This window comes from Podarcis vaucheri, assembly GCF_965113315.1.
Source record: "Podarcis vaucheri genome assembly, chromosome: 12".
Lineage (NCBI taxonomy): Eukaryota > Metazoa > Chordata > Lepidosauria > Squamata > Lacertidae > Podarcis > Podarcis vaucheri.
The window spans coordinates 17,429,711-17,442,167 of NC_138750.1; the positions used below are offsets into that span (position 1 = coordinate 17,429,711).

A 12,457-nucleotide genomic window follows, 5' to 3' on the forward strand; every position below is an offset into this window, starting at 1 on the left:
CTCCCCAAGCAGCGGGAACGTTCCCGCTGCTTGGGGAGAGTTGCCGGCATCCCGAAGCCTGCGCGCGCTGATCTCAGCGCGTCCATGCTTCACGGATCTCTCCCCAAGCAGCGGGAACGTTCCCGCTGCTTGGGGAGAGTTGCCGGCATCCGGAAGCCTGCGCGCGCTGATCTCAGCGCGTCCAGGCTTCGCGGATCTCTCCCCAAGCAGCGGGAACGTTCCCGCTGCTTGGGGAGAGTTGCCGGCATCTGGAAGCCTGCGCGCGCTGATCTCAGCGCGTCCAGGCTTCGCGGATCTGTCCCCAAGCAGCGGGAACGTTCCCGCTGCTTGGGGAGAGTTGCCGGCATCTGGAAGCCTGCACGCGCTGATCTCAGCGCGTCCAGGCTTCGCGGATCTCTCCCCAAGCAGCGGGAACGTTCCCGCTGCTTGGGGAGAGTTGCCGGCATCCCGAAGCCTGCGCGCGCTGATCTCAGCGCGTCCATGCTTCACGGATCTCTCCCCAAGCAGCGGGAACGTTCCCGCTGCTTGGGGAGAGTTGCCGGCATCCCGAAGCCTGCGCGCGCTGATCTCAGCGCGTCCAGGCTTAACGGATCTCTCCCCAAGCAGCGGGAACGCTCCCGCTGCTTGGGGAGAGTTGCCGGCATCCGGAAGCCTGCGCGCGCTGATCTCAGCGCGTCCAGGCTTCGCGGATCTCTCCCCAAGCAGCGGGAACGTTCCCGCTGCTTGGGGAGAGTTGCCAGCATCCCGAAGCCTGCGCGCGCTGATCTCAGCGCGTCCAGGCTTCGCGGATCTCTCCTCAAGCAGCGGGAGCCACCGCTGGGCTCCCACGGCTTGCAGAGAGCTGCCTGTTTGGGGGCTGGGGTCGGGGGAAGCTCGGGCTGCCCCAGCCCCGTGCCTGGGGGGGTACTACCTATGTAATACTCATATTAATATTAAAAGGGGTGGGGGGAACCTAACTTGTTAAATCCTAAGTACTGATGTGATTTTTTTCTGTTTCCCATTGGAGGCTTGAAAGTTGAGAGCTAGTTTGCAGCAAGAGTCAAATTGACAGGTGGGTTGAACTGCCCTCCTGTCAATGAGCCAACATCCTAATTTTAAAATAGAGCATTTTTTCCCTCTGCGGAGGTGCTTCCTCTAAACTGTATCTTTCCTCAGTAGAGAGAAGGAAAGGTTCCTTTTGGAGGAAGTACTTTTAATCTGGGCTGCTTCCTCCGGTCCCCTCAGCTGCACTAGGAAGTTTTCAGCAATCCCAGCTGGGCTGATAAAGAGCCCAGCTTTCAAAGGAACAACTGGGAGTCCACACAGGACATCAGATGGATGTGGTTTGTGGGCAATACCTTCCAGGCCAAAGTGGACCCAAGCTGGGCCTAATTACAACATAGGCAGGAGGTTTTCCACCCGTGTCTCTGAGAAAAAAACCCTAGCCTAAATGCTTTTAAATTGCTTTAAGTGTAATAAATACAGCTTTTCTACAAAAATGGCTCTTGGGTAAAGTGAATGAAAAACATCTTACCTGAACAAAGGCAACCGTAACAACAATAAGTATTGCCTGTATGAGTGAAGAAAAATGTTTACTAAAACAAACTGCCTTGTCAACATTTAAATCAAACATGCAGATTACATGTTACCTGAATCAGGTACAATATACTATTTAAGACTAAACTGAGGAATGACAAACACAGGCAATAGCTTTCAATCATTTCTTTTTTTTCTTACTAAGGTTCTGGGAGATAAAAACAAACAAACCTGGGAAGTAGGAAGAGCTCCACCCTGCTCCACCACCATTTCTACGCCAGACTTCTAAGTCAAGCTTTAATGTGTGACAGGCAAGCAAACCACTGTGTAGGACAATGTCATGAAATTATTGAATGTCTAATAAATTAGTATTGGAATCTTTCAGACTGCGTTGTCACACACCATGCATCTTTTTGTTCAGTTTTTATTTTCCTACATTCAACTACATAAATGACTTTTTGGCAGGTTAATACTCTCTCTGCTTCCAAGAGTCTAGATGTTATTTTATTTATTGTCAGCTCACGAAGTCAAGTCAATTAAGCCTTAATGATTTCACATATTATTCTAAGAATCAAAAGCCTGGTTATTTGCTCGTCCCCCACTGCCAACTCCATGAGCAAGGCAGCAACAGGCTGCTTTAAACATCTAAGCATGGTTTCCAACAGTTCCATTTAGGCAGCAGCAAAAACTACTCAAAGAAACTCTATAGTCATATACATCCCCCCCTTTGTACTGCCAATGTTTCTGCAGCGCTCTGAAGAATACATACTTAACATTTAGGAATTGAGCCTCTCTACTGAAAGGATCAATGGTACGGACTGCATTTTCAGCTAGGCAATCCATGCTTAACTTTTAGGTTTAAAAAGATTAGCGCTGTAAAGGTATTTTAATAATCCAGGATTAGAACCAGACAGTATAAAGAGTAGTTACAAATGTCACTTCAGACTTTTAGCACAAAAAAGCAAGTGAAAATCAGTTCATCTTGACATTCAAAGCCTTCTAGTCTGCATTTCTTTCTGCTTTGTAACATTTATCCATTCTTATGAAGCTATACTCCATGGGCATCTCCCAGTGCCAGTAATTCTAGGATGTGAGCTGAATCATCATCCTGACCAGGCAAATTATGTTTCAGCCATGTATTCTAGCCTTGATTTAAACTATATTAAAACTGCCATTACAGGTCTTCCTGTTTAATAGGAAACCATGTAACTAAAAGGTGCCTTAAATTGCTTTGGCCTTATACAGAACAATCAGTTATGTTTCTAGAGAACAATAAATAACATACTCATTGTTTTTAGCCTGTTGCTTGGCATGCAGCCCATTAAAAACAATGCAAATATTGCTGGGAGGGGAAAACATAAAGTTCCCACTTGGGCACCATGAAGAATCCCCCTTATTTATTTATTTAAAATATTTATTAAGGAGATTTCAGGGTGATGTACAGAAGTATGACCAGAACTATTCACGAAATTTATAAATACAAAAGGAGGGTAAAAACCCCAACCACAAGATGAGATCTACTGGTTCAGACTAAAGACACATCTAGTACCTGTGGCCAACCAGAGCAGCGCATGGAAACGCCGTTTAGCTTCCTGCTAGAGCGGTACCTATTTATCTACCTGCACTTTGATGTGCTTTCGAACTGCTAGGTTGGCAGGAGCAGGGACGGAGCAACGGGAGCTCACCCCATCACAGGGATTCGAACCGCCGACCTTCTGATTGGCAAGCCCTAGGCACTGAGGTTTTACCCACAGCGCCACCCAGGTCCCTTTTGTGGTAGTAAATTCCAAAAACTAACAAACAAAATAAAAGGCAGACTAAACACACAAATAGTCTATCAAGCACTACGTGCATGTGCATGTGTTCAATTTATATATTCGGCGTTTCCGTGCGCTGCTCTGGTTCACCAGAAGTGGCTTAGTCATGCTGGCCACATGACCCAGAAGCTGTACACCGGCTCCCTCAGCCAATAAAGCGAGATGAGCGCCGCAACCCCAGAGTCGGCCATGACTGGACCTAATGGTCAGGGGTCCCTTTACCTTTACCTTTAAACACACAAAACTGAAAAACAGCATGAAAAACACAGCTCCCATTAAAATGCTACCTTGAATGAACGGTGAATAGGAAGATCTTAACGCAGCACCGAAAATATTGCAATATTGGCACCAGTTTATCTTGTTGAGGAGTTTATTCCAAAGTCAGGACAGCACCATGACATATAACCCCTCCAACTGGTGTCCCAACCAAGGTGATCCACCCCACTCTAAATTGTAACAGCTGGTCAATTAGCAGCTACAATACCCATTTTTACTACATTCTTTTTTTAGCTTAAGAAGGAGGAAGGAGTCTACATCATGTATGCCAGCTGGTACACAAAAGGGAGATAAAACATATTTCTCAAAGTAACCAAATATATAGCACTGAACAAATTTCCATCTGGTCTCTAAGTATGGAGAGGGATGAGCAGGTGGATTTTTCAATCCAACAACACAGACTAGTGTTTGTCAAAAGAGAAGTACACTGTGAGGAATAGTCAAGAGTTTGGGGTCATTGTGTGGGAAAGGCAAAAGGGCTTGGTGTGGCAAATGCATCACAGGCTCCCATTCATATGGAACAAATAAGGAATAGACAAGGAAAATAGATTATTAAGTATTGCTACAAAGCATCTAAGACACTTGGCTGGTTTCTACTCCTCACCTGGTAACTGACTGGAGCCCAAGACTGAATAAATATCCAGCATATAATAATAAAGGGGGGGGGGGAATCTTAGGATTTTACTTACCACAGTGATACTGACAGCATCATCAAACTGATGCATTAAAACACTGAAGACTGCAGAAGCCAGGAGAAGCATAATAAGGGGATTTTTAAACTGCAAAGAAAAAGAAAACATTTTTTTCAGAAGTGTGCTGAAATAACTGATAATAAAGCTCCTTTTGGCAAACTGGTAAATTCAGTGTATTCTGTACCAAGGTACAGTCATCGGGTACCTGGCTCTAATGTCTTAAAAGAGAGGAGGTCCAAATTAGGCACAGTTACAAACTTTTACATAGGTTGAAAAATACCCAAGTTTTAAAATATTTCCTTTATTACTACAAAAATGAGAGGCTTTAAAAAATGTTAACACCTCAAAACTGTTAAACCACTATTTGAAGAAAAAATACTACATTCAACAATTTTAATAAAATCAGAGTTTCAATTTATAAATTTAGAGTTGGAATCCTCCTCCTAGTGTAAGCATTCATTTAAACAAAGATTGAACAGGAAAATGGCAAGAACAGGAACAGCATGAGACTTCCCATCCAGACCTTCCTAATCTTTTGAAAGGTCGGTGGGTGGGGAGGAAGTGGCAAGTAAAAAAAGCATTCAATGTGATGTGCACTGCATATGTGCCTTGTGTGACTGTCCATAGCAGATGGCACAAACATGCCCATTAATTGTATTTCAATATTTTTTAAAATCCCAAAATGTCACAGAAAATATTCAAATGGTGAACATATCTGCCAATTTCATTCCCAATAAGCTCTTCTGACTAAAGTTCAAACTAATGGGGTAAAAAAAATTAATAATCTGAAGAAACTTTAAAAACTGGGGAATTGGTTTCATAGAAAAGTTTGTGTGTGTAAGCTTCAGATTTTTCAAAATATGAATCACAGTTTGACACATTTTGACTTCTTGCTTGTATAAGCCCAGTAGTTGTGCTTAGGCTGAATGCAAGGCTAGCCCAAGACATTTTGGTACCCTCAGCAAACTACAGATTGGAGCCTCCACCCCCTAACTGGGGAAAAGGGGGTGGGTTAACATTGGTAACAAGGGTGAGAGGAGAGCAGCAGGACTTCCTATTCACCAAGAGGCCGCTGTAGAAGCTGCATTGGAAGCGGGGCTGCTGAGGAGATGGTAGATGTACCCTCCAAAGAGCGGGGTGCAGCTGCTGCTGTGCATCACCCACTGCACAGCAGCAGCAGCAGCAGCAGCAGCAGCAGCAGCAGCAAGTGATGCATTCCTTGGGAGGCCGGATCTGCTGCCCCTGTGTATCCTGCCATCTGAGGCAGCCTCCTCGCCTTGCCTCATGGGTGGGCCAACCCTGAATGAGTGACATTCATTCCTCTTCCTCCCCTAGGCCCCTTAAATCAAGGAATATTACACTTTTCCAACAGTGAAACATAATGTATTATTTCCGGGGAAATTAAGTCCCTTTTCACAACTACCAAGGCTACTGCTATTGAAAGCCCTGCCTGGAAAGCAGTTGTACAAGTGGCATGAATACCTACAGGACAATGCTAGTGGCATCAAATGAGTGGCAAGTCCCTACCGCATCCCTGCTACCCTAAGCATACAGGGTATCCTCACTTGTCTTTGCCTAGCTTGCAAAGAGGCACCTCACTCAGGAGCTGAAACTCATCACAAGACAGAGATTGAAGAAATCGCTTATGACACTCCCCTACCAAGCTGACACTTTGCACAAGAGCTGAAAATAGCTAGTGAAGTTGTCTCTTTACTGATTGCGTGCACCTCTATATTTGATAGCAATGACTGTCCTCTTACAGATGTGGAGAGGGTGAGCAGCCATTTCCTCTACCTACAAGTGTGTCTAATTCCTCCTTCTACTGCCCAAGGGTAAGAAATCACACTACCGCTCTTGAAGTGGGACCAGCAGGATAATACCACAATGACTAAAGGCTCTATCAACATCTTTTGAACTGATAGATCTAAAATCTAAATCTCAAAAATCTTTTTTTTAAGCCCTCAGAAAGGAAGAAGAAAGGCTCACCTGAGAAATGTATTTTTTCCATAGTGGTTCATCTTCACCAATATCAAACTCATTCCATCCATGGAAGGCCCGTCTATGACAAACCTCACAGTTTTTCAAGCCATTCTGAAGGTCAGCCTATGAGAATATGTGCATTTTAATCATTTTATTTCTCAAGCAAAGCCAAGATTTCATTCCATTGCAATCAAAAGCTGAAATATTATAGCAGTCAAGTCTGTTATTCTTATCTCACATTCCTGGTTAAAAGGTTGTTTACCGATTCTAATTTCATAGCTGTAATATTTAAGAATTTGAATGACTAAGCAGGAGTTCTATCACAAGGGCAAATGATTGCTGCATTCCTGAAGTGTTGAGGGTTTTTTCTCCCTAGGTAGCGATAAAAAATCGAAGCCTTCCTCCTATTAGTAAGTTCCTAGACCCAGATACAGACCTGAAAGTTCACCATCCCTCATATAAACCTGCTCATATTTTAAGGTCATCTTTGGAGGTCCCTAATCCAGATATGTCCACGCTGGAGGTTAGGCAGGAGGCTACTGGAAATAATCTTCCCAGTTGTAGTGTCCCACCTTTGGAATGCCATCTCCAAATATGCTCATCCAGTAGCAGTTCTCATGTCCTTTCAGTTCTAGGTGAAGAACTCTCTCTCCCCCCACCCTCCGCCCCCAGCTCCCAGGATTTCTAAAATCTTGCTTAAATCTGGTTTTACTTTACAGCTGCATTCTACTGGGGTTTTTTCCTTTTCTTTTACTGTTCTGCTGTCTACAGTTCTAATATCCATGTTAGTCTCCTTACATTTTTAAAAACATTACATTAAAAGGATATTCTGGAGGTTGCAAAGAGGGATTTTGAAACAGATAAATGGCTTTCCTTCAATATTGAGTAACAGATCAGCATTTCCTCTAGCTGCTCCAATATATGATGCACATTTGAGAATACCGAAATATAAGTGGACACATCCTGAGAATCTGCCTGATTTTAAAATTCTACCACAGATACATTGATATAATTTGCCAAGACAGCAGACTGACAGCTGTGACGTACAGAAAATACTATCTGGTCATTTGAATACAGTACCCTCATTTAAATCATTCATGCTTCCAAGCAGCAATATTATGTTAGAAAGTTTTGAAAGCCATACATTTAAACATGCGCCTTGGCAAAAAACAATAATAACCTTCTTTCAAAGTTCTAGATTACGTTAATTCAAAATTTGATTGGCTCACAACACAAAAATACAAAATGAGAACACCAAATACATAATAGAACACGAACAAACCAATCACCCCACTCCCAGAAAAACGTTTAAAATGCCAAAGAATGTTAAACAGCCAATGGCCTGGTTGGAGAGAAATGTTTCCCCCTGGTGCCTAAATATATGTAATGCAGGTGATAGCAAGCCTCCTTGCCAAGAGCATTCAACAAATGGGGAGCCACTGCAGAAAAGGCCACCCTCGTGTTGCCAGCCTCCAGACCTCTTGTGTAGGAAGCACATGAAGAAGAACCTCAGATGATGATTGCAAGGTCCTGGTTGGTTCATATGGGGAGAGGCAGTCCTTGAGGAATTGCGGTCCTGGGCCATTTAAGTCTTTATAGGCCAAAACCTGTTTAGTAATACTTCAGAAACTTAATAATCCTAGTTTTTAGATCAGCAAGAAAAATAATTAACTAAATATTTTGCTATTTAGTCCACTTAAAACTAATGTTGAGCAAGTCTACTTAGAAAAAGTCGTCCTAAAACATTTTCCATAGAACCACCAACTGAGCATGCTTATAGCATTTTCATATAATCAGATGCTTAATTTAAAAGCAATGTAGATCACTGTTAATCAATAAAACTAACATGCAGTTGTTCAGTGTAACTCCAGCATGTCAAAGCACTGTGTGGAAGTCAAAAAGCAGTAGTCAATATCCAACTAAATCGTATTCAGTGTAGGCAAACAGGTCTACTCTGAGTATGACTAATTTGGGGCATCGTTCAGTATATTAGTAATATCTCTTCACTATTCAACTGGATAGACATTTCAACTTAAATACTGAATTTTAAAAAATTATATTCTTATTTAAACATTAATAGTATTTACTTACCTGAAGAATGCTTGCAACCTCATTGACTGGTAATTCACTTGCTTTTTTGGAAGTCAGAACAGGAATCATTATTTCAGTTTCATCATTAGGCAGTTGTTGAAAACGTGCAACCTAAAAAACAAGAAGCTATACATATCACCAGATTGTGCATTCCTTCTCATGCCAATAACTTACAAAGTAAAAAAATAAAAGCTACTACCACTTGAATGAATATGTCCATTTAAGTAATAACAGTTTCAGCGCTTTATCAAAATTAAATAACCCTTAGCTATTGTGTAACTTTTCAGAATGTACGTTCAAAATGAGAATATTTAGGGCAAGCTGCATAACAAATTAAACTTACATTCTAGGTAGTCATTCCTACATCATTAGAAAGTAGTGACTGTCCTAATTAAAGGATCGTAATGATTATATTTATACATAATCCTTTTGCTCATTATCTTAATGACTAGACAAGGAGAAGCATTCATGACAGCTCACTGGACACTCCTGTGCATTGCACTCTTATCTCCACCCCCACAACCCCAAGCTCTCTTACAGGCTCACATATGAAATAAAGCAACACAATAGGAAATAAAATATCCATATGAATAAAAACAAAGCATTGAAACAATAGTAACTTCCAGGGTGTTGCAAGGTGATTTGACACAGCACAAATTCTTACTGCAAAAGTGTATTCTATTTGCACTACATGCAGAAATGGCATCACTTAACAGCAGAAAGGAACGTGGTACTAAGAAATGCACCAGTACACACTGGGAATGTGACTAAAAAACAAAAGCTACCCAGACCCCATAGTGTGTTTTTTTTACATGCCCAATTACCCTACAGACATTTGCTAAATAACAGACAGCTCAGGAAAGCAGAGCATATTGAAGGCTCACAAACCTGTAAACAACAGCAGCTCATACTAATGAAGGATGTGCTGCATAAGCACGAACTGCATTAAAATGCTTGCCTGGTGCAAGCGTGAGAAGTGGGTAAATAATAATGGCAGTTGAGAAAAAGTGCCTCTTATGTTTAGAGAGCTCTGTGAGTCTTTTTAAAAATAAAAACCAACAAGCATGTTTCAGTAAAAACAATACAGTTATATTTTAAGCTAATTTTGGCCCCTATAGTCAGGTCTACAGTAACTGGAGGAAATGAGGTTTTCCACTTTCTGGATCAACTGCCTCATTAGGACGTTAACCAATTTTCCATTCCTATGAAGAAATATACCATAGGGATGCTTTTGTTACACAGCACAGACATTTCCCCAAAGAGACCCATGAAGACACTGACCAGAAGACCAACCATAAAATAAGTATGAACAAAAGGTGTAGTGACCACAACCCTAGAAGTGCATTGAGGTGAGCTCAGAGGGCACATTACTTTCACCACCTGCTCCTGATGCCACATAAAAGGTTGTCTAGGCTGTGGCTGGTGCCAACAGTGGTAGAATTGGAACACTAATCCCTCTTGTAACAGAATTCCCTACTGAAAAATCGCTCTTCAGATGCGCTGCCTGATGACACAAACTCTGTGCAGGAAACCGCACATACACATCAGGGGCGAGGAATGCTTTCTAACTCATCTACATACAAACTATAAAGCTCTTAAAATGCCCCCAGGCTTGGAAAGCAAGTTTGACAGTTATGTGCAAGTGTGTCGCTGAAAAACAAAAAAGACTATTGGGTGAGTTACAGATCTCAGATATGCAAGGTTCTTCCAGGTCCAATGTGTAATACGCAACTTAAGTATATTTAAAGATGTGGCCAAATTTCTGCTAGTACTGATAAGCATGTATATAGCACTTTCCAATATTCATAGCGTTTAACATCCATCATCCTATTACAGCACTGCCTATGACATAGGTCAGTATTTTGCAGACAGCAGTGAGCTGGAAAGACAGCAGTTAGTCAAAGGCCATCTTGTGAGTTTGTGGGGGAAGCTAGATTCAAACCAGGGACGCTTCCCAATACATTCCTCATTCTCTCAATCCCTGCGGTCTAACAACTCTCACACTAACAGCTCTTACACTTCATTTTACTTCCCACATTTCACCTATTGTAAAGGCTACTATATCTCTGTTTCACAGAGGCCATTTCCATTACTACAGGTTTGTGATAGGGATTTAGTACCAGTGAAATCTCCTTTTTATGCACTTCTTTAAAATACATGATTTGTTAAGAATGTTAGAGCCCTGCTGGATTAATCCAAAAGTCCATCTATACCAGAATCAACAGACGCCAGCCAGACGTTTCCTAGAAGCTCACGAGGAAGACGTGAAGTTAAGAGCCCTTCCCTGTGATTGCCTTCTAGAAAATGATAATCAGAAGCATCCTGCAGCTCTCAGCCTTGATAATTCAGTATGATTCAATCTTATTTGATCCCATTTTAAACCTTTCTTTTTAAAAATTATGAGTGTTTAGGGGGGATTTCTGAATTTAATATCTGTTTGGGGTTTTTTTAAATAGTGTTTAAGAGCCTTTCTAAATTGAAAACAACAGCCAGGGAACATGTCAACCTCACAGGACACCATGTAACTGACCTTAAAATGGCCATAATGGAACAGAAGAACTTGAAAGAGGAACCACAATGTGAAACTGCTGAATTAGAATTCACCAAGAGATTCAGTGCTATCACTTGTGTATAATCGGCTTATCAACGTCAGGACAGCAACACAACGTGGTTTGTGAATAGTTATCACTCTCTTAACTTTTTCTGAATTTCATTTCTGACCTCAATGTCTGCAGTCTTCCCACCCCCTGCACTCTGCCACCATGTACATATATGTACCTGCAACATTTCATGCATTTGTTGAAGCAAACTGTAGCCCACAAACACACATAACTAATTTGTCAGTCTTCACAGGCCACAAAAATGTTTTTGCTGCAAGAAGCTGACATTGCTACTGCTATGGAAATTGCTGTATTGATTTTTTTCTCTGCTGCTCAAGTTTATAATATATTTTATTTCTTGTTTTTTCATGAGGCAGAACCTAATGCAATGAAAATTCACCTTCCTTCCTTCCCGCTATCAGCACCTCCACCCCATCCCATCAACCTCTTAAAAAATCTGCTCCAGATTAGATTCTGAGTGTACTGGAGAAGGGCTGCAGGTAGGAGGAGAGACAAGTGTGGACTTGGATACAACCTTGGTTTATAGTTCTATATATATGCTTATTTTTAATCTAAGTTGCTCAAAGCACCTTGCTATTTGCAGCATATAAATACTGATAATAAACAAATAAGCAAGTCATCCTAGTCAGTGTCTGTCATTGCAGCATTTTGTGGTATGTAGTGGTTTCTGTAAATTAATTACGAGTTGTGTGAAGAAGCATTTATTTTAACTTCCTGGAATCTACTGCCAAATCTCAATGAGTGAAGCTTTCTAGCATCACGGAAAAGGTAGAAAAACATATCTATCCATTTTCTCCACACCTTGCCTAACTACATAAAGCTTTCGTCATGTCGCTTCCACCCACACCATCCAGTCACCTTAGTTTCACTCTAGGGCTGGACCTGATGACAATATGAAGGGCAGCAACACCCAGAGGCAGAGTGAGAGAGGCCAGCATGGCAGGCAACATATTTTTTACCCAGTTGTGGCAGCACTGCCATTCTGTACTCCTGGAGGAAGAAGAGTAAGACAAGGAGCAAACCCAACCTAGCAAAGGCCTCACCTCCATAAAGGCTGTTGCCCACGGCACTCTTAAGAACTTTTAGGTTGCAGAATTTTTGCACCTATTTCAGAACGTCCTTCTTACAAATATATTTGTTACACACAGGCCCTAGTTTGGGTCCTGTATTTTCTTCTCTAAACACGGTATCTACTGAGCCTTTCCCACATTTCCCATGTCACATTCAAAGAAGAAAACAGTCAGATTCATCCCTCAGTGCTGCAATGGTGTAAGGCAAGGAAGGTGTATCTCCTAGGTCCACGTATCAGGGGGGGGGGGTCAGAGGCAAAAGTGGACTCTTGCCTTTCAAGACCACATTCAAGCCATGCAAAAATCTGAAGTTTCTAAACAATGCCTCTCTCCATCAAAAACAAGCAAGAGACATCACAGTTCAAGAACAGATTCCAGCCAGTCAAAAGCATTCA

General features: G+C 42.0%; 1 protein-coding gene across 6 annotated transcripts in view; it reads right to left on the reverse strand.

Moving 5' to 3' along the window:
* The window catches only part of ATP2C1 (ATPase secretory pathway Ca2+ transporting 1), a 68,286-nt gene that overhangs the window by 29,000 nt on the left and 26,829 nt on the right, over positions 1–12,457 (reverse strand). For all 6 annotated transcript variants that reach the window (XR_014212404.1, XM_082192991.1, XM_082192994.1 and 3 more), the window contains 4 exons: positions 8,372–8,482; positions 6,287–6,403; positions 4,298–4,387; positions 1,514–1,549 (listed from right to left, as the gene is read on the reverse strand). Coding sequence is in view for 5 of the 6 variants with exons in the window: in XM_082192991.1 (XP_082049117.1) it covers positions 1,514–1,549; positions 4,298–4,387; positions 6,287–6,403; positions 8,372–8,482 (354 nt within the window). In the remaining variant the exon portion in view is untranslated. The remainder of the gene's footprint in view (positions 1–1,513; positions 1,550–4,297; positions 4,388–6,286; positions 6,404–8,371; positions 8,483–12,457) is intronic.